The sequence below is a fragment of the Lactuca serriola genome, chromosome 5 (genome assembly GCF_051521515.1).
Source record: "Lactuca serriola cultivar US96UC23 chromosome 5, Lser_US96UC23_V15, whole genome shotgun sequence".
Taxonomy (NCBI): Eukaryota; Viridiplantae; Streptophyta; class Magnoliopsida; order Asterales; family Asteraceae; genus Lactuca; species Lactuca serriola.
This window is the reverse complement of record NC_136412.1, coordinates 78,308,283-78,331,428: the sequence shown is the minus strand read 5'-3', so window position 1 is coordinate 78,331,428 and position 23,146 is coordinate 78,308,283. Positions and strand designations below refer to the sequence as shown.

General features: G+C 36.6%; 1 protein-coding gene across 3 annotated transcripts; it reads right to left on the bottom strand.

The window, feature by feature from the left end:
• Window positions 1-5,294: 5,294 nt before the first annotated feature.
• LOC145052674 (Tetratricopeptide repeat (TPR)-like superfamily protein) lies at window positions 5,295-8,629 on the bottom strand. Of its 3 annotated transcripts, none has more exons than XM_079000529.1 (6): window positions 8,494-8,629; window positions 8,211-8,362; window positions 7,602-7,799; window positions 5,951-7,518; window positions 5,697-5,830; window positions 5,295-5,627 (listed from the first exon to the last, which is right to left on the bottom strand). In XM_079000529.1, exons 1-4 carry the CDS (start codon window positions 8,500-8,502, stop codon window positions 6,096-6,098), a joined length of 1,782 nt encoding a protein of 593 aa, XP_078856655.1. In that variant the 5' UTR covers window positions 8,503-8,629; the 3' UTR covers window positions 5,295-5,627; window positions 5,697-5,830; window positions 5,951-6,095. The 3 variants fall into 3 exon arrangements, with proteins under 3 accessions (XP_078856655.1, XP_078856654.1, XP_078856656.1); XM_079000528.1 differs by having other exon boundaries at window positions 5,295-5,616; XM_079000530.1 differs by having other exon boundaries at window positions 5,295-5,611.
• Window positions 8,630-23,146: the final 14,517 nt, after the last annotated feature.

The window sequence follows — 23,146 nt, the reverse complement described above, 5'->3', positions numbered from 1 at the left end:
TCGGTAAACTCTGGTCTAGCCTCCGCTTAATCACATGAAATAAATACCCTGTTTAATATAACTCTCAAACGCTAGACTATGTCCACTTACAACATTCTCAGAAGGGTAAAAGACCATTTTACCCCTCTCATAACTCAAAAGGCCCCACTATAGACCATACCCTAAAAGTCAACCAAAAGTCAACTTTTCGGGTTATGCTGCGCGTACCAGATGTGTACGCTGAGCGTACTCGGCTGCCTCTCAGAATCGGGGAACGCCACCCAGTACACGGCGCGTACTGGGATTACGCTCGGCGTACTCCCCTGCTTCAGCCCTTTAGCTCTTGAGGTCTTAAACAGTTAAGACCCACGTCCAACTTCTAGATCTGACCACTTCTAAGCCTCTTAATCCATAAAGTTGATGACTTTAAGCCTTTGCATGGCTGAACAAGTCACCAACTCCCATAATATTCCATTCTCTAACTCTAGAATGCTTATTACTCAAGCATGACCTCATATCAGCAACCAAGATGGAAACTTTGTGGATCTAAACCACTAATATCACTGAAAAAGGACAGATCTCGGACCATGGAGCACCTTACACTCATAAAGTCTCCACCTTTGGGGTTTTTAACCCTAGAAATGACGCATGCAACAACAAACCAAAATAAGAGGAAAGTTTTGAACTTTATACCTCTAAGTGTAGCCCCTTTCTCTGTAGATCTCAGATCCAAACTTGCACTTCAAGCTTTAGTCTTCAAAAGCTCCTTTCCTTCTTCTTCACTAAGTCACCAATGCACAATTAGCTCCAACAACACTCACACACACTAAGAACGATGGGAGGCTCTCTCTTAGGGTTTCACTCACTGGTATGGAGGCTGAGAAATGAGCCTTAGCACCCTTTAAATAGTGCACAAGTCAGAATAGGGTTTTGCACCTGGGCCAGGTACGCTCGGCGTAACTCTGGGTACGCCCAGCGTACCTTGGCGACTCTGCGTCCAAAATAAGCGCATGAGTACGCGCAGCGTACTCATTTGCCACATATTTCCTCTAAAGGGCTAAACTTGACAACAAGAGAAAAGAAGGAGGATTGAATAGCTGTACCTGAATCTTGGGATGTTACATACATTGAGAAAAACAATAAACATACATAAGTAGTAAGTACAAATACATAATACTTTTAAACGTGAACTTATTTAATTGTTATTGACGAGACATGAACATGAAAGAGTGTCGTGACATGTAAAGAGAGACTTCACATGAATCGTATATAGGCCACCACAATTTTTCAATATGCTCTCTACGACCTAAAATCCATTTGAATCAAAACAAAATGTTCCCAAACTTAGGTCACTTGGTGAGGTAAAACCGATACAACAATATCGTTTTGTACCACAACCATTTTTTTTAATTTAGAGAGTTTTTTATTTTAATTGTGGTTACATTTTTCCAACCATCGCCTATTTAATGTATCTTCACATGGGAAAATGGCCAAAAGAATCTTTATGAATACAATTCACTTACCTTACACCCACCTACCACAACTTTTTATGTAGATGGAAAACTCTTACCTAACACTTACCTATCACATGTCTATGAATACAAACAATTATTACCTAACATCTACCTAACACAAACTCTTTATGAATACAAACAACTCTTACCTATCGCCCACCTACCGCAACTCTTTATGAATATAAACAACTCTTACCTAAAACTCATTTACCATACTTCTTTATGAATATAAAAAAACTCTTATCTAACACCTACCTTCCACAATTCTTTATAAAAAAACATCTAACTCTTACCTAACACCTTATCAAACCACTATATAAAAAGGTGAAGACCATAACATTCTTCACAACAAAGCTAATTAATCCTACTGCTTAGCTTTATTCCAAAATTGTTTTCCAACTAGTCTAGAATTTCTCATAAATTTAAATGCCCTTCAACCTCTATTGATCATCGGCCCTTTAATTTCCACGCAACATGTGATTAATAGAAGATGTTTCGGCCAAAAAAGCAGAGGTTGACGAGATGAGTGAGTCTGATACCCGAATTTGAAGAAAGATAGTATTTGATAGAAGAAATTGATGCCAAGAATTAGTGTTTAACCTAAAAAAAAATCAAATTAAATTGTGGATCAGAGACTTTGAGTATAATGATGAGCGTAAATATAAAGATTTATTGAGTGTTTTGATTTGTGAAGCAAATGAGTAAAAGAAAAACATGGGAAAAAAATCCGCACATGATTTTCTAGAATGGTCGTTCAAAGAAACTGATTGGTGTTATTTCTTTATGTACTAATCAAATGTAAAGCTCTTTTCCATTAATGGAATCTAAGTATGATTTTACATTTTATTAAGTGTTGGAATCTTCACATATTTTCCTGTTAAAAAAACCCGATAGTCGACCCAAAATCCGGCTAAAATATAGCTCCTTTGAGGTCCAGATTCAAATTGGCATATTTAAATCTTGATGGGTCCATTGATGCTCGCCTGCCGCCTAGGTAGCACTTCGGGCGCACGAAAGCCCTACCTCCTTGTACATCTCTATTCATCCATGAAACCGGAAAAAAATAAAGAAAATTTATGGTTTATAAGAAGAAATAAACACATATCCTGGTGCAGATGATTCGTGAAGATATAAACCTTCTTTATTACAATGATAAACTAAAACAAAGATGACTAGTTTCATTAGCGACCATGGTGAGGATAAACTAAAACAAAGAATAATCAAAATCACAAGATCACCTATTTTATATATCATTAAATTTTATTTAAGGTTTCACATATTTTAGATTAAGGTCTCATCATCTTGGTTTTCATTTTGAAGTATAGATAGATTATGCTGGTTGTGAGAGTGTGAAAGAAGATTAGCCGAAGCCGGTTATGAAGACGACAAAAACAAAATAAGAACCATATCGCTTCGGTTAGTCTGTGGCTGGTTTTAACATTTTAGAACTATATATATGAGAATTTATATGAAAGATCTATATGCCCAAGAGTCGTTATAGAATGATATTTGCTAATAACATATGATTCTATAGGGTCACACCTTATAGCAAGTTACTACTTATTAATTATTATTAGAATTTGATTATTAATAAATATAATCAACACTTGAATTAATTGGAAAATTATTATTTTGTGAAAATAATATTTTACCAACATATTGAGAATTATTGTTTCTAGGAAATAATAATAAAAGAGAAAAAAATAACTAGTTACATTCATATAATATGCATATATGAGTCATGTACAATTATTTGGTCATTTTGAGTAATCATCTTGTTACTACTTGTAACTAGTTAGTTAGGAGCTTGAATAAAGATCACACCAAAAATGTAGATCCCTTTTGAGGGGTGGGATTGTGACTTGGTTGACTTGTGTTGCTTGCATGCATTCCTTACATGTCCTTATTTGTACACTTAATGGGGTATTGTCCTTCACATGTGTGGCTAAGTATAAAAGGAAAAGTAAGAGTGAAAAACTAGCTAGTTTTTCATCACTTTTTCTCTCCTTTTGGGCTGCCGAAACTATAGGCTTCATGCCCTCTCTCTCTCTCTCACACACACACACACACACTATCTATCTATCTATCTATCTATCTATCTATCTATTTATCTCTATTGCAATTTGGTGCATAAATTAAGTAGCTATTAGTTTCTTCTTCTTAAGATTTATTTGGTATGTTTCTTAATGATTAAGAACAACTTATATATAAGTGAAGATTAACATCTTTGGTTGTTTACTCTTGCTTGGTTGATATTTCTAGAGAAGCTCCATTTTGAGTTGTTTGACATCTTCATCAACTTCTAACCTCCCGAAAGGAATCAAAGTCTTCAAAGGTTGTAACTCTTTTTCTTTCTATGGTTGATTTAATATTTTCATGATTTGCAAAATAATCCTTGATTGGTTAAAATGGTTTTTGAGTTTATTCTAATGACAAAGCTTCCATTGCCGTTTTTAGTGTTTTTGGGAGAACAATGTTGAATATATATATATATATATATATATATATATATATATATATATATATATATATATATATATATATATATATATATATATATATATATATATATATTCTTTAAGGATTTAAGATGAAATATGCTAGTACCACATTCATCCAATAGAGCTACATAAAAACCCGCCAAACTCGACACAACATGCAACCATTTTTTTTTAAGTTTAGAGAGATTTTATTTTAGTTATGGTTACATTTCTTTCAACCATCACTTATTTAATATATATTCACATGGGAAAATGATCTTTGTGAATACAATTCACTCTTACCTTACACCTACCTACCACAACTTTTATATACACAAACAACTCTTACCTAACACTCACCTATCACAACTATTTATGAATACAAACAACTCTCATCTAACATCCACTTACCATAATTCTTTATAAATACAAACAACTCTTATCTAACACCCACCTATCACGACTCTTTATGAATACAAACAACTATTACTTAACATCCACCTACCACAATTTTCTATAAAAATATCGAACTCTTATCTAACACCTTATCAAACCACTATATATAAAGATGTGAAGACCATAACATTCTTCACAACAAAGCTAATTAATCATAATGCTCAAATTTACTCCAAAAATATTTTCGACCGATCTAAAATCGCTCATAAATTTAGATATCCTTTAACCTCCGATGATCGGCTCGGGCCCTTGTCCATTCCTAATGTGACGAAGAAAGATGTATTGGTCAAAGAATCAAAGGTTAACAAGGTGAATGGGTTTTTAAGGAAGAAAGAGAGCGCATGCTATAAGAAATTGAAGCCAAGAATTAAATGGATAACGCAAACAAAAAAAATCAAATACCCTACATGGTTGAACATAGACGCCAAGTACAAGGATAAGCATCAACACAAAGATCTAATGAGCGTAGTGATTTACGAAAATATGAATAAAAGACAAGCATGGATTAACTAGAAAAAAGAAAAATTATCATACAGTTCTACAATCCCTTTCAAAGAAACTGATTATTAGTATTTATTTATGTCCTAATCAAATGTAAAGCTATTTTCCATTATAAAATCTAAACATGCTTTTAAGTTTTCATGGATTTTAGATTAGGGTTTCACCATATCTTGGCTTTCATTTTGAAGATAGATGGATTATGTGGATAGTGGGAGCCTAAAAGAAGATGAAAAACCGCAAGTTGTGATGAAAACAAACGACAAAAACAAAATAAAAACCACACCGCTTTGGTTAGTCTATGGCTGATTTTGAGTTTTGACCTTTTAGAACTACAATTGTAAGAATTCATTTGAGCTCAAATATATTTTAACTACAAGGGATTTTGCCACTTTCCAAAATACTTCTAAAAAAAATCATGTCCTCAATTCCTTTTTGTAGAATCAAATTTATGTATAGAATAACCATAACCATAACCAAACATAACATTTGGACCTAATATAAAGGCTACATACAACTGGAAACATATGATAGAAAAAAGTAAAAATAACAATAATGAAAAAATTGTGTTATTAACATACATAAAATGTACATCATATAGCTTTGTTGATGATCTTTAGTTATGAGAATTTCTTTTTTCCTTCAAGAGAGATCTCATCTCCCCCAGCTTCAATGCTTAAGCACCTTCCCTACATAGTTTCTATAATTAATAATTTAATATATAACTTTTAACAATTTTACTTTAACTTTAAAAAGGCTAAAATCTTACCTCATGTCACTCATAATGATGCAGAAGAAGCCTTGGATGCAAGGTGTGAGCAATAATCAGTTGGCAAATCACCTTCTTCAACATTTTCTCAAGCATTACATTACATGTTGGAAATTGTAATTCTTGAAAATTTTCTGTATATAACAATGTAAAGATAAATACAAGTAAACAACTACATAAAACATGAAACATTCATAATACAAAAAAAGATACAAAAGTAAAAAAAAAAAAAAAAAAAAAAAAAAAAAGCATACCATCAATAATACAACAGAAGAAAGACTTGCAGCCTCAAGAATAACACACATTGCAATTTCAATAAGCCGCACCTCCATGTGTTCAAGGTTTAGGGTTTAGGGTTTAGGGTTTAGAGTTTAGGGTTTAGGGTACTTCATTATAAAATCATTGGCCTTGATCAATTCTCAACCACTTTTGATAAACACCATAAGCCCCATCAAGATTCCCAATCTTGAAATACTTTTTAATAAGTATTTGAAAAGGGAAATGATCAATCACTAAATTATTACACTTTTTTAGCATATGAAAACTAAAAATTCTCTCTGCATCTTCGATTTTACCTCTCATACAAAACCCTTTTATCAATTTTGTATATGTAATAACATCCGGTTCATACCCTCTTTCCAACATATCATCATGAATTTGCTCAGCCGAATAAAGATGTCCAAATTCCGATTCTGCCCCTACCAACAAATTATAAGTCACTGTATCAGGCAAAGGACCAGATGAAATCATCTCCTTCATCACCAAATGAGCCTTGGATATTTCTCTACGTGTTATAAACATGTGAATCAAAGCATTATAAGTAAACACATTAGGCAAAACACCATATTCCATCATCTGATTCATTATATGTAATGTGTTTTGCTTATCTCCATGTCTACCATATCCACCAATGACAAGGTTCCACGTCAGCAGTGGAGGAATCATTGATTTTTCCAACATGGAATTAAGTAACTCGTGAGCTGTTACCACGTTTTCAAGTCTACATAACCCTTGGATTAGTATATTGTATGTGATTTTATCTGGAGTAACACCCATTTTTGACATGACTTTGTAGAGATAAACAGCTTCATCGATTCTTTTCATCTTACAAAGTGTGTTTATAAGAGTGTTGTAGGTGAAATTATCTGGAAGAAAACCGATTTTTAGCATTTGGTTTATGTATTTATATGCAAGAATCAAATCATATCTCAAAGAAGATCCATGGATGACAACATTATATGCAACAACATCCACTTCTTTACTCAAAATCTCTTTCCAAAGTGTAAAAGCAAGAGATGTATCTCCTTTCTTGAAAGAACTATCCATGAGAATTGTTGAGGCTATAACAGTCTTTTCACTATATTCATCTGTTAATTCCAATAGAAGTGCCCTAGCTTCTTCTAACTTCTCTTTCTTGCAATGTGCATGTACTAGAATAGTGTAAGTGATTACATTTGGTTTTACTTTCCCATAGTTCATAGCTGAAATAAGATCTAGAGCTTTATCTGTATCACCAAAAGCACAATAACCCTTCATTAAAGTGTTGTAGGTAGCAACATTAGGAGATGGGCCCCACAAACTCATCTGAGTTACAAGCCATTCTGCTTTCTCAAATGCATTGACTTTACAGAATCCATTAATGAGGTAGTTATGTGTAACTACATCGGGAAAAATACCTTGATGTATCATTTTGCTTCTTAGCCTCAATGCTACTCCTAATCTACCCTCTAAACTTAAATTCCTAATTGTGTCTATATGTTGACTGTATCCTGCTTTTAATTTGTAGTTGTAATGGCCTATATGTGCCCATGACATGCTTTCCCTGAAAATTATATCAATGTTAACACAATGAAGGATTTGGATAGCTTGTGAAGTTACATAGTAAGAAAAAGTAGCTAATCTGACCTCATATGTTTCAACCTCTCCAAACTACACTTAAGAATGGCATCCAACACATTGAAGACCACTTCGGGATCACCACCACCACCCCCGGAATCTTTATCAGGTGCTGAAAAATCTTGTGTTTTCTGTTGATGTTTACTTCCAATTGCTTCAAGAAGATCTTGAAAAGCAAATGGGAATAGATCATTGTTCCTGGAAGTCCTACACATGCATTTACTTTGGTACTTTAGATTGATTCACATCAATTATAGAACACTAACAAGCCAAATGCTTTGAAAATGAAGGTCAAAATGTATGAATGCAAGTACTGTGAGATAGATTGATGATGCAAACATGTTTTTTGGCAGGGTATGAATGAACAGAGTGTCAAAGATGAAAATGTGCAAGAGAGTGAAAGAAATATCCAAATTCGAATCTTTTGTAAGTGAAATCTGTATATTTCAAATGCATATATTTGTATATTTGTTGCAATTGTAGGCTTCAAGGTACAAATGTTTATAGGTTTCTTCAGAATCCATGACTTTAGAAGATAAAAAGTGAACTCGATTGACATCGAAATCAAATATAGTAGCTCTTTGGAAAAACCAAGAGCACTTAAGTTACGTCAGTTACCTCGTATCAGTCAGATATGCGCTAGAGCGTGTGTAGCATAAAACGTCTATAAAGATCTGAGAAATGCGATCCTTGATAAAGCCTAGGGTTTGGAAACTGTTGTTGAACAGCCGATGAAATAGAAGATGCGGATCTTCAGTGGCAATCAATAGCTGTTTTTTGTTCAAAATTATATACACGTAAATATATATGAATCAAACATAGTGAAACAAACGAAGTTAAAATTAGAAGCTAAAGGAATAGAGATTGTGTATAGAAATCAGGTGACAGTTTGGGAACCTACGCTTGTCATCTTCAGGATTTCCACGTACACTGAAATGGTGATGCTTGTGGTTTTCCGGCGAACGGAATGCGGCAGTCCGTTGACGACGGCGGGTGCCAAAGAGATGGAGAGAGACGTCAATTGAGGTTAGGGATCGTTTTTGAAAGATTGCCATGGTAACTTGCTCCTTTTTCGATTCGATTTAGGTGGGGTTTTTTTTTTTTTACTTAGAAAATGAAAATATAAAAACTATATTGGTTGTAAGTTGTAACAGTCTTTTGTATTTTTTATTTAATTAAATATCAAAAACCAATAATTATTTATATTTTGGCATTAAATATGATGATTTTTTCCAATATTATCAAAATATAAAGATTTGTTTAAAACATATATTTTTAATATTATATTACTAGGTGCGAAACCCGTGTATTACACAGGTTTATAAAAAAAATATAATATAAAATTATAAGCATTACATATTTTTTAAAGTAATAATTTTACATAAAAATATAATAAATATTAATATATAATGTAAGATATTTGAAAGGTTGTAAAATATTTATTACGAAATTTAATAGAATGATCTACTTTACATATATAAATATAACTAAAATGTGGATTTTAAATTTAAAAAAATTAAAAATACAAGAAAATGACAAGTGGAAAAAAAAATAATTCAAAAACTTTTAAAAAATGACATGTGTCAAATTCAATGAAAACATGACATTTGGCTAAATTGATTTTCATTTATTATGTTAGATTATTTTAATATATATTGTCTGTTTAACGGATCGTATTATCTTACATTAATCTTGAGATTAATGTTATGAAAAATCTTAAATTTAGCACCACTTTGAAAATTGCCCTAACATTTATTTTTATTACTCCATTGTTTTTTATTTTAAAAAAAATCATTTGTAATATATTTTTTCTATCTAACGGATTATATTATCTTACATTAATTTTATGATGTCTTTTTATCTGACAGAGAATATCTATTATGAAAAAATATTTTTTCTTCTAAAAATTCATTGTTCTATTATATTTTTGTCTAACAGCATTATCTTACATTAATCGTAGGCCTAATTGTGATGTCCTTAATTTTATAAACCACATTTTTCATTTTAAAAACATAAGTAAAACATTTAAAACTGTTTTCCATAAAAGACCAAGGTAACAAAGTGTTTTAAAATCCTCAAACGAGTAAATTACACGAATGGTCCTTATGGTTTGGGGTAATTTGCGCGTTTGGTCCCTAACTTATTTTTTTAATTCGAAAAGTCCCTATTGTTTGTTTTTGTTCCGCGCTTGGTCCCTACTATTTGTTTTTGTTACGCGATTGGTCTCTGTTTTACCTAAAATGACTATTATTTAAATAAAAAAAATGTGGGACAGATAAGGTAAGGTGAAGGGTTGGGTTTAGGGTATGTTTATTTAAATATTAAAAAAAAAAATCAAGGGCAAAATAGTTTTTTTTAGGTAAGATAGGGACCAGGCGTGTAACAAAAACAAACAGTAGGGACCTTCCGAGTTAAAAAATAATTTAGGAACCAAACGCGTAAATTACCCTAAAGCATAAGGACCATTCGTGTAATTTACTCATCCTCAAACCATATTGTAAATATATATATATATATATATATATATATATATATATATATATCAAAATCATCATAAAACAACGAATGTCTAAATCATGAAATCAACAATGATGAACATGCAGTACATTCAGGTTGGACACTTTTCTATGACAGCAGAACTACCTGAAACACTTAATCATAAATTGTAAGCATAAAGCTTAGTGGGTTCATCAAAATATCATATATCATAATACAAATACAATGCATACAAAATAAGAATTATGAACATGAATAATTCATGGATAAGTTATATGAAGACCTTATGGAACATTACTGGAAAGATTCTTATCTTTCGAATGGTGACATCAAAAGGGAAAGCATCGAGAAAAGCATGTAAATTTTTGCCTATTGTCTCAACAAAGTGCCAATCAATTTTTCAAATGAGGGATATCCTTTAAATAATGATGAAATGGATGGAGATTATAAAGTCAAAGAAGAGTCAAAAGATGAGGACACAAAGAGCACAATAGATAGTAGAAAGAATTTAATGGAGCTTAAGATGCTTATGGAAGAGGAAATTCGAAGAAAGAGCCATGAACCAGTTTCGCAATGTGACAATCTTATATCCGCGCCATGATTAGACGAACCATTATAATATGGAAACAAGGTAAATCCTGACTCGTGGTGCAAGCTCTCGATTGCTTGTGACACGATCTATGTTCCTACAAATCTATGTTTAATCTTTCAACCATAAAAAATTCTAAAAATTCCAAACTTGACACTCAATTAAAAAAATCGAAATCCTAAGGAAATCCATGGAATAGATGGATCTAAGAAGGTTTCTAAAAGTGGGAGTAATCAAGAACATGAGTTGGAAGATATAGAGTTAGAAAAAGCGGAGAAGTAGGAGACCATAGATAAAACAAAGGTTAAAAAAAGGTAGTAAAAGGAAAAAAGAGCAAAAAGGAAGATTCATAGGAAAGCTTGAGTGAAGAAATTGCAAGGAATACTTACAAGAAAAGAGTCAAAAATATAAGAGTGTTGGGGTGCAAAGCTCTCCAAGTGGTGATGTATTGAAGGTTTCGCCCTTTTTATGATATGTGTGGGAAATAAGCCTCGTGACTTATTGTAATGTCACACCCCCGAACCAGACGGCGGAAACGTCCGAGGGCTCGCGTGACTTAAATTGAATATCATCACAGTGAATATACATGAATCATAACATAATGTAACACCGTAAAAATTAAAACAATTTTTCGCAATTTCAAACACATTTTTACAAACTCATTCATTCATAACACGTCATAGTATCATGTCTTTGTTTCACAAAATATCTCCCAATATCAAAATACATAAAATCCCATGTGTGTGTACGAATCAAGTCGGCGCCTTCCCGCGGTCATCACTGGTACCTGAAACACATAACACATAACACTGTAAGCATAAGCTTAGTGAGTTCCCCAAAATACCACTCTAACACATAATAGCCACTCGAGGCTGTGACTATGTCGACCCTCTGGTCAAGGTCTCTCAGTGGGGCCCTCCAGCCCCAACTCTTTGTGGGCCCTCTGGCCCTAACTCTAGGGACCCGAAAGTCCCAACTCTGTAACTCTGAATCATGCATATCACATATCACAATAAATCACAACACATAAATAACATGCAAATACACTGGCATATAACTCTATAGTACTCTGTCACATAACTCTGTTACCACACTAGGTAAGGTATAGTGAGAAGACTCACCTCGGGTATCTCGGTAAATCTCTGACTCGGTAAACGCTGGCCTAGCCTCCGCCTAATCATATAAAATAAATACTCTATTTAATATAACTCTCAAAGGCTAGACTAAGTCCTCTTATGACACTCTCAAAAGGGTAAAGGACCATTTTACCCCTCTCATAACTCAAAAGGCCCCATAATAGACCATGCCCTAAAAGTCAACCAAAAGTCAACTTTCCAGGTTACGCTGAGCGTACCCGGCTGCATCTCAGAATCGGGGAACGCCACCCAGTACGCGGCGCGTATTGGGATTACGCCCGACGTACTCCCCAGTTTCAGCCCCTTAGCTCTTGAGGTCTTAAACAGTTAAGACCCACGTCCAAATTCTAGATCTGACCACATCTAAGCCTCTTAATCCATAAAGTTGATGACTTTAAGCCTTTGCATGGTTGAACAAGCCACCAACTCCCATAATGTCCCATCCTTTAACTCTAGAAGGCTTATTACACAAGCATGACCTCAAACTAACATCCAAGATGGAAACTTTATGGTTCTAAATCACTAATACCACTGAAATGGGACAGATCTCGGACCATGGAGCACTTTACACTCATAAAATCTCCACCTTTGGGGTTTTTAGCCCTAGAAATGGCACATGCAACAACAACCAAAAGAAGAGGGAAGTTTTGAACTTTATACCTCCAAGTGTATCCCTTTTCTCTGTAGATCTCAGATCCAAAATGGCACCTCAAGCTTTAGCTTCCAAGAGCTCCTTTCCTTCTCCTTCACTAGGTCACCAAAGCACAATTAGCTCCAACAACACTCTCACACACTAAGGACGATGGGAGGCTCTCTTTTAGGGTTTCACTCACTGGTATGGAGGCTGAGAAATGAGCCTTAGCACCCTTTAAATAGTGCACAAGACGGATTAGGGTTTTTGCATCTGGGTCGGGTACGCCCAGCGTAACTCTAGGTACGCCCAGCGTACCTCGGCGACTCCGCGTCCAATTAAAGCGCATGAGTACGCGCAGCGTACCCCTCTGGTACGCCCAGCGTACTCACAAGCTATAAATCCTCCACTCAAGGACTAATCATGACCAATCGACAAAGAACAAGGATGAAAGGAATGTACCTGAATCTCGGGGTGTTACAATTCTCCCCCACTAGAACCAGACTTCGCCCCCGAAGTCTCATTCCTCGAACAACTCTGGATGCTGCCCTCGCATCTCCGACTCTGACTCCTAAGTCATCTCAGACCCCTTCCGACGTTGCCATTGAACCAAAACCAAAGGTACTTCCTTGTTCCTCAAAACCTTGATCTTCCGATCCCTGATTGCCACCAGCCTCTCAACATAATTCAGGCTCGCATCCACCTGAATATCCTCCAATGGTACCACTGCCGACTCATCGACTATACACTTTCGCAACTGCGACACGTGGAAAGTGTCATGGATCTAACCTAGCTCTGCAGGTAGCTCCAACCAGTAGGCTACCCTGCCTACCTTGGCGATCACCCGAAAAGGACCGATATATCGGGGCCCCAACTTGCCCCTCTTCCTGAATCGGATCACTCCTTTCCAAGGAGAGACCTTTAGGAGTACAAAGTCGCCGACCTGGAACTCGAGCTCGGACCGACGCCTGTCTGCATAACTCTTCTGACGACTCTGAGCGGTCAATAACCTCTGCCTGACCTGCTGTATCTGCTTAGTCGTCTGAAGCACGATCTCGGTACTACCCATAACACGCTGCCCGACCTCTCCCCAACAAATGGGGGTCCGACACCTTCTCCCATACAACAGCTCAAAGGGCGGCATACCAATGCTCGAATGATGGTTGTTGTTGTACGAAAAATTTGCCAAGGGAAAATACGTGTCCCAACTCCCACCGAAATCCAACACACATGCCCGGAGCATATCCTCGAGCGTCTGAATCGTCCGCTCGCTCTGTCTGTCAGTCTGGGGGTGGTATGCGGTACTAAAATGCAGCCTAGTACCCAATTCCTCATGAAATTTCTTCCAGAATCTGGGAGTGAAACGCACATCTCGGTCTGAGACAATCGAGATCGGCACTCCATGCCGCAATACCACTTCCCTCACGTACATCTCTGCCAACTTCTCTGCGGAAGAGCTCTCACTGGTAGCAAGGAAGTGGGTGCTCTTTGTCAACTTGTCCACAATTACCCAAATTGCATCGACTCCCCTAGCATTCCTTGGCAATTTGGTGATAAAATCCATGGTAATCTGTTCCCATTTCCATTCGGGAACCTCCAACGGATGCAACTTACCATGCGGTCTCTGGTGCTCGGCCTTAACCCTATGACATGTGACATCCCCAAAATCACGGCCAGAAAAGACCGATTTTGTTTATGCTTTATAAAAATCAGAGTACTTCATTTTATAAAAAGGTTGCGGAATTTGTTCCCAGAAAAACATGGTAAATACGTTATTAAAACATTTTCGAAGAAACATATTTATTTCATTTTAAAATGTTTGGGATGTCATCGTTAATACCGAAACATAAGCATAAACAGACTTACAATGATTTACACTAGTGATCTACATCTCTTTTAAATCTCTCAGTGTAATGTCACTTCACTTCGTCACCTGTGATATACATAAACTGAGTGGGTCAAGTTGGGAAACCTGGTGAGTACATAGGGTTTTCAACCCACAATAATATAATTATTATGTTCAATCAAACAATCAACCCAATTACCCATCCCCATTATCTTCTTTACTCTTTAAGGATTTAACCTAAGAGTCATCTATCCTGCATTCGTTTATTCCGAAGTCCCTTACTTCCAGGGTTATGGGACTGGCACTAAATCCATAGCTGCCAATGTTCGTTCATAAAGCACTAATTCCATAGCTGTTATAGTCTATTCATCGGGTACTAAATCCATAGCTACCAGTCTTTATCTAATAGGTACTAAGTCCATAGCTACCAATGTTCAACAGGTACTAAGTCCATAGCTACCAATTCCTACAGGTACTAAATCCATAGCTACCAACGTCTAAAAGGTACTAAGTCCATAGCTACCGGTGTTTGTCCCATAGGCACTAAGTCTGTAGCTGCCAATGTATACTCACGTCATCTTCTATCTCTCATCATTCATCTACCCATCTCATACCCAACATTTTCGTATATATAAAATACGTATACAGTTTAAGTCCTTTAAAACATGTATAAAACGTTCAACCAGCATAGACAGCAAGTATTCAGATAATGTGCACACATAGCACGTAGTTTATATAAAATACTTCATATCTATGTGTAAGATGAAAGTAACTATGCACTCACTTGAGAAGGTGGTGACTCGGTACTCGGACAGCGCTTCGTTTACTTTAAAATAATTTCCTTCGACGAAACCTAGTATTATTACCACTAGATTTTAGTCTAATATTTACCGTGACTAATTATTATTATTATTATTATTATTATTATTATTATATATAAGCGTTTAAACAATACTTTCCAACCACTATGTACAGACAGGGGCCAGACATAAAACACCGGAGGGCAGGACCATTTTGGCATATAGCACTTCTGAAATCCAACAACCCTATGCGGCCCTTTAAACCAGATTCCCCGTACCGCGAGTAGTTAAAAAGATATTATAACGACACTTATATAAGTCATAATAATAGCTCAAATATTTATTATAAATTTATAATAACAATACTAATTTTAAATATAAACTATATTTAAAATAGGGTAAGCATAACTTACTTACAAGGGGATTTTAGCTAGGAATCGGGCTCCGTAGGGGCAGAACTTCGTCGCTAAATCTTTCTAAGAAAGATTCGTGCAGCGCTTCAGCGCTCACCTTACTATACTAAAACTACAGAAAGAGAAGTCGAATCACGAGGGACCGAAATGTTCGGGGGATAAGGAGAGAAAGACTCTTGAATCAAGAGAATGGTGCAAGAAATATGAGAGCCCAAGCCTCTTATTTTTAGTAATTGAATTTACAAAAACTACCCCCCATAATTACTTAATGACCTTATAGTTATATAAACAACTAAACACCCCTTTATAATACTATTTTAAATAGATTTAAAGATATTTGTACTAAACTAATGTCGAAAGAACTCAACATTAGTCTTATAATGACCGCATCGTCGATACCTTTCTAATGATATATACATATGTATATATATGTGTACGTATATATGATTTATACTTTATTTTAATACGTAAATATGCTATTATAATTTGTAACTCGTTCATACGAACTCCGTTTTTGACGTTCTTTATATCCATGCGTAGGTGGAGACGCACTCTACAACTTTCGTTTAGACTCCTTCGGCTAATTTTGAATTTATTTTTAAAGTTATATTTTTAACAGGCCGGGACAGGATTGGTCCGTTATAATCTCATAACTTCTTCATCCGATGTCCATTTTCGTCTGTCTTTTTATTGTTACGCTAATAATAATGAGATCTTCAATTCTCGTTTAGGTTGTGTCGGCTAAAAATCGCTCGATCTAATATTCGAATTTCGGACTGTACACTGCTAATCCGAAACTTCGAAAAATCGTAACTTCTTCATACGAAGTCAGATTTGGGCGTTCTTTTTATCAAAGTTCTTAGTTTAACATATTCTACGACTTTCGTTTAGAGCGATAAATCTAAATCTCGCTCTATCATAAATTTACTATTTACGCTTCCCGGCGCCGTGCCGGTTCCGACGCGAAACTTCGACGGGTCATAACTTCTTCGTTATAACTCGGATTTCGACGTTCTTTATATGTACGGAAACCCTGTGACATATTCTACAACTTGGTTAAGATTATTTATTCTAAATAATCTTTTTGTTGAAAAGTCGTTTTCGACCCCTATTGCCTCTAAATTGACTAGCCCGGATCTGCGGGCGTTACAATTATCTCCCCCTTTGGATGATTACGTCCCAGAATCATCAACGAAACAGGGTCATATAATGACTCCATACGTCATCTCTTCATCCTAGGTAATAATTATAACTTCTACATTCCTTCAATTCTATCTCTTAAACTCATTGACTGTAAGAGTACTCGATCGTGCACCTGCTCTCTACCTCAGGTTAGACTCCAAATTATGACCTTCAAGTCACAATCTCGATCCTTGCTGGATACGAACTTGAGATAAGTTCTATTATTACTACTATAGATCGATGTGTCATATTCTAATGACCTATCATCGTATGTTGCAACACTTAGGCTTAGGTCTCTTAGAGTTAAATTCTAAAACAGACTATGCCTTCCTTCATGTTCTAATGTGATATAATCACACTTTAACATTAGGCATTTCTAGCCACCAACTTCTTTAACAACGAGTGCGATACTTCTATTGATCGCTTTGATTTCAACCGTTTGGTTTAAGTCGGACGCTACATCAAACTTGGTCCTCTGAGCCACACAACATACTCATCGTAGTCGGACTCGATTCGATATGACCACTAGGGTCGGAATATCAACAATCTTCTTAGTCATTACCGAAACGATGGTAACAACACACTTGAATAAAACGAAATCAATTACTAGCTTCTTGGTAACCTTGTGACTTTCCCTGATCCAAGTGTGAGTCCTGTGCTTCCGGTAGTATAGGCCTCTACTACCATTCACACCTACTCATACTCGTCCCAAGTATTGTCTCGCAGTTTCCCAAGTCACCATGCAGCAAATCATACAATCATTCAACACATCAGATAACAAAACGAAGGTTTTATATTAATTCTTGAAACGATTACATAGGTGTTCAAGTTCACCTTAGACTATGCCTCTACTAGGCTACATCATACGAAACTATGGCTACTGCATAATCCGATCTTCGGGTAAGAAGTCCTCATTCTTGATTCCTCGCATGGTTCTCTGCTTCGTCGAGGATCATGTGAAATGCCCTTGGCCTTGGTGGCATTTCTGGTCTTGCTGCTTTATTTTTCCTTGGGCAGTCTCTGGACATGTGCCCCTTGCCTCCACATCCGTAGCATACTTTGTCATTATGTATGCAGTCTTTGGAATAGTGACCCGTCCTCCCACACTTGTAACAAGTCACTTCTTCGTTGCACTTCCCACCATGCTTCTTCTTGCATTTATCACACCATCTTGTTTCACCTCCATCTGCTCCTCCGAGTTTTGAGAATTCGCTTTCCTTGTTCGACCTCGAAGATCCCTCAAACTTTCGCTTCTCTCCTGCCTTATCTTTTTCTAGACCCTTTTCTCTTATCTGGGCCTCTACGTTCTTAGCTGCCCTAATAGCTGCTTTTAAGGTAGTTGCCATTTTGACCATTGGACCAAAGTCAGTGGGTAGTCCGTTAGCAAACCTATCAATCTTGGAGAGTTCAGTAGGCACCAAGTAGGGAAATAGCTTCATCCTCTCAGTAAATGCGGTGGCATACTCATCAACACTCATCTTCCCTTTCTTCAGGTTCTGAAACTCGTTGTTTAGGTCTACCAGATCTACCTCCGAGCAGTACTGCATTTTCAACTGTTCCAAAAACTCTTCCCATGACATCCTTAAGGCTTCTCCTCGTGGCATCGTATCTGCCAATAGCTTCCACCAGCTCAAGACTCCAGTTTTCAGCTGTCTTACTGCAAAGACAGTCTTCTGTTTCTCATTACAGCTGCAGCTCTCAAACACCATCTCCATCTCAGAGATCCAATCCATAATCTCAACTGGCTTTGGGCTTCCTGAGAGGCTTGGTGGTTTCGCACCCAAGAAGTTCTTGTACATCCTCCCATCCTTGTTGTTTCTCCCTTCTGGGCCATCCCTTTGCTCACCTTGAGTCCCAACTTGACTCACTTGGCGGCTGTAGTTCCCTTCCTCAGATTGCTCGGGAATCAGTTCGGGTTGCTCAATGGGCATAGTAGGTTCGTCCCTATTCAACATCCATCTCATTTCTTCCCTTTGTTCAGCCAACATAGCCCGAATCATGGCTTGAACTCCAGCCATGGTGACTGGCTCAGGCGCAACTTCTTCTACAACAGGTATTTGCTGAACCACTGGGGGTTGGTTCCTGTTCCCATTTGCGTTTACGTTTCCGCTACGGGTCCTTACCATCTCGATCTATACACCGAATAAGGTGAATTTAGACCTTTACTTGACGTTTAAATCATCCTTATCACTCTGAAACATTTACATGCTAGTTCTAATACCGTAGTCGTACGTTTAGAATCCTAAACACATAAGGTTTCCAGATCCGGTCGGCAACAGACCATAGATCCGAACAATTAACAACATATCATGCACAAAGCATTTAGCACATAAAAGCATTTTAGGCACAATTCCTAAAATAAGCTAGTGCTCACACCTCACAATCATCGCTTAGCATTCTAAGTTTAAGTCTAGAAATAAATCCATTTTCCTAGTTCGCTTAAACTAATGCTCTGATACCAACTGTGACATCCCCAAAATCACGGCCAGAAAAGACCGATTTTGTTTATGCTTTATAAAAATCAGAGTACTTCATTTTATAAAAAGGTTGCGGAATTTGTTACCAGAAAAACATGGTAAATACGTTATTAAAACATTTTCGAAGAAACGTATTTATTTCATTTTAAAATGTTTGGGATGTCATCGTTAATACCGAAACATAAGCATAAATAGACTTACAATGATTTACACTAGTGATCTACATCTCTTTTAAATCTCTCAGTGTAATGTCACTTCACTTCGTCACCTGTGATATACATAAACTGAGTGGGTTAAGTTGGGAAACCTGGTGAGTACATAGGGTTTTCAACCCACAATAATATAATTATTATGTTCAATCAAACAATCAACCCAATTACCCATCCCCATTATCTTCTTTACTCTTTAAGGATTTAACCTAAGAGTCATCTATCCTGCATTCGTTTATTCCGAAGTCCCTTACTTCCAGGGTTATGGGACTGGCACTAAATCCATAGCTGCCAATGTTCGTTCATAAAGCACTAATTCCATAGCTGTTATAGTCTATTCATCGGGTACTAAATCCATAGCTACCAGTCTTTATCTAATAGGTACTAAGTCCATAGCTACCAATGTTCAACAGGTACTAAGTCCATAGCTACCAATTCCTACAGGTACTAAATCCATAGCTACCAACGTCTAAAAGGTACTAAGTCCATAGCTACCGGTGTTTGTCCCATAGGCACTAAGTCTGTAGCTGCCAATGTATACTCACGTCATCTTCTATCTCTCATCATTCATCTACCCATCTCATACCCAACATTTTCGTATATATAAAATACGTATACAGTTTAAGTCCTTTAAAACATGTATAAAACGTTCAACCAGCATAGACAGCAAGTATTCAGATAATGTGCACACATAGCACGTAGTTTATATAAAATACTTCATATCTATGTGTAAGATGAAAGTAACTATGCACTCACTTGAGAAGGTGGTGACTCGGTACTCGGACAGCGCTTCGTTTACTTTAAAATAATTTCCTTCGACGAAACCTAGTATTATTACCACTAGATTTTAGTCTAATATTTACCGTGACTAATTATTAGTATTATTATTATTATTATTATATATAAGCGTTTAAACAATACTTTCCAACCACTATGTACAGACAGGGGCCAGACATAAAACACCGGAGGGCAGGACCATTTTGGCATATAGCACTTCTGAAATCCAACAACCCTATGCGGCCCTTTAAACCAGATTCCCCGTACCGCGAGTAGTTAAAAAGATATTATAACGACACTTATATAAGTCATAATAATAGCTCAAATATTTATTATAAATTTATAATAACAATACTAATTTTAAATATAAACTATATTTAAAATAGGGTAAGCATAACTTACTTACAAGGGGATTTTAGCTAGGAATCGGGCTCCGTAGGGGCAGAACTTCGTCGCTAAATCTTTCTAAGAAAGATTCGTGCAGCGCTTCAGCGCTCACCTTACTATACTAAAACTACAGAAAGAGAAGTCGAATCACGAGGGACCGAAATGTTCGGGGGATAAGGAGAGAAAGACTCTTGAATCAAGAGAATGGTGCAAGAAATATGAGAGCCCAAGCCTCTTATTTTTAGTAATTGAATTTACAAAAACTACCCCCCATAATTACTTAATGACCTTATAGTTATATAAACAACTAAACACCCCTTTATAATACTATTTTAAATAGATTTAAAGATATTTGTACTAAACTAATGTCGAAAGAACTCAACATTAGTCTTATAATGACCGCATCGTCGATACCTTTCTAATGATATATACATATGTATATATATGTGTACGTATATATGATTTATACTTTATTTTAATACGTAAATATGCTATTATAATTTGTAACTCGTTCATACGAACTCCGTTTTTGACGTTCTTTATATCCATGCGTAGGTGGAGACGCACTCTACAACTTTCGTTTAGACTCCTTCGGCTAATTTTGAATTTATTTTTAAAGTTATATTTTTAACAGGCCGGGACAGGATTGGTCCGTTATAATCTCATAACTTCTTCATCCGATGTCCATTTTCGTCTGTCTTTTTATTGTTACGCTAATAATAATGAGATCTTCAATTCTCGTTTAGGTTGTGTCGGCTAAAAATCGCTCGATCTAATATTCGAATTTCGGACTGTACACTGCTAATCCGAAACTTCGAAAAATCGTAACTTCTTCATACGAAGTCAGATTTGGGCGTTCTTTTTATCAAAGTTCTTAGTTTAACATATTCTACGACTTTCGTTTAGAGCGCTAAATCTAAATCTCGCTCTATCATAAATTTACTATTTACGCTTCCCGGCGCCGTGCCGGTTCCGACGCGAAACTTCGACGGGTCATAACTTCTTCGTTATAACTCGGATTTCGACGTTCTTTATATGTACGGAAACCCTGTGACATATTCTACAACTTGGTTAAGATTATTTATTCTAAATAATCTTTTTGTTGAAAAGTCGTTTTCGACCCTTATTGCCTCTAAATTGACTAGCCCGGATCTGCGGGCGTTACAATTATCTCCCCCTTTGGATGATTACGTCCCGGAATCATCAACGAAACAGGGTCATATAATGACTCCATACGTCATCTCTTCATCCTAGGTAATAATTATAACTTCTACATTCCTTCAATTCTATCTCTTAAACTCATTGACTGTAAGAGTACTCGATCGTGCACCTGCTCTCTACCTCAGGTTAGACTCCAAATTATGACCTTCAAGTCACAATCTCGATCCTTGCTGGATACGAACTTGAGATAAGTTCTATTATTACTACTATAGATCGATGTGTCATATTCTAATGACCTATCATCGTATGTTGCAACACTTAGGCTTAGGTCTCTTAGAGTTAAATTCTAAAACAGACTATGCCTTCCTTCATGTTCTAATGTGATATAATCACACTTTAACATTAGGCATTTCTAGCCACCAACTTCTTTAACAACGAGTGCGATACTTCTATTGATCGCTTTGATTTCAACCGTTTGGTTTAAGTCGGACGCTACATCAAACTTGGTCCTCTGAGCCACACAACATACTCATCGTAGTCGGACTCGATTCGATATGACCACTAGGGTCGGAATATCAACAATCTTCTTAGTCATTACCGAAACGATGGTAACAACACACTTGAATAAAACGAAATCAATTACTAGCTTCTTGGTAACCTTGTGACTTTCCCTGATCCAAGTGTGAGTCCTGTGCTTCCGGTAGTATAGGCCTCTACTACCATTCACACCTACTCATACTCGTCCCAAGTATTGTCTCGCAGTTTCCCAAGTCACCATGCAGCAAATCATACAATCATTCAACACATCAGATAACAAAACGAAGGTTTTATATTAATTCTTGAAACGATTACATAGGTGTTCAAGTTCACCTTAGACTATGCCTCTACTAGGCTACATCATACGAAACTATGGCTACTGCATAATCCGATCTTCGGGTAAGAAGTCCTCATTCTTGATTCCTCGCATGGTTCTCTGCTTCGTCGAGGATCATGTGAAATGCCCTTGGCCTTGGTGGCATTTCTGGTCTTGCTGCTTTATTTTTCCTTGGGCAGTCTCTGGACATGTGCCCCTTGCCTCCACATCCGTAGCATACTTTGTCATTATGTATGCAGTCTTTGGAATAGTGACCCGTCCTCCCACACTTGTAACAAGTCACTTCTTCGTTGCACTTCCCACCATGCTTCTTCTTGCATTTATCACACCATCTTGTTTCACCTCCATCTGCTCCTCCGAGTTTTGAGAATTCGCTTTCCTTGTTCGACCTCGAAGATCCCTCAAACTTTCGCTTCTCTCCTGCCTTATCTTTTTCTAGACCCTTTTCTCTTATCTGGGCCTCTACGTTCTTAGCTGCCCTAATAGCTGCTTTTAAGGTAGTTGCCATTTTGACCATTGGACCAAAGTCAGTGGGTAGTCCGTTAGCAAACCTATCAATCTTGGAGAGTTCAGTAG

Coding starts and splice junctions, on each gene's coding strand:
- LOC145052674 (XM_079000529.1), bottom strand. Junction 7,800..8,210: donor GCATATCTGACTGATACGAG/GTAACTGACGTA, acceptor ATGCATGTGTAG/GACTTCCAGGAACAATGATC. Junction 7,519..7,601: donor GAGAGGTTGAAACATATGAG/GTCAGATTAGCT, acceptor TATAATTTTCAG/GGAAAGCATGTCATGGGCAC.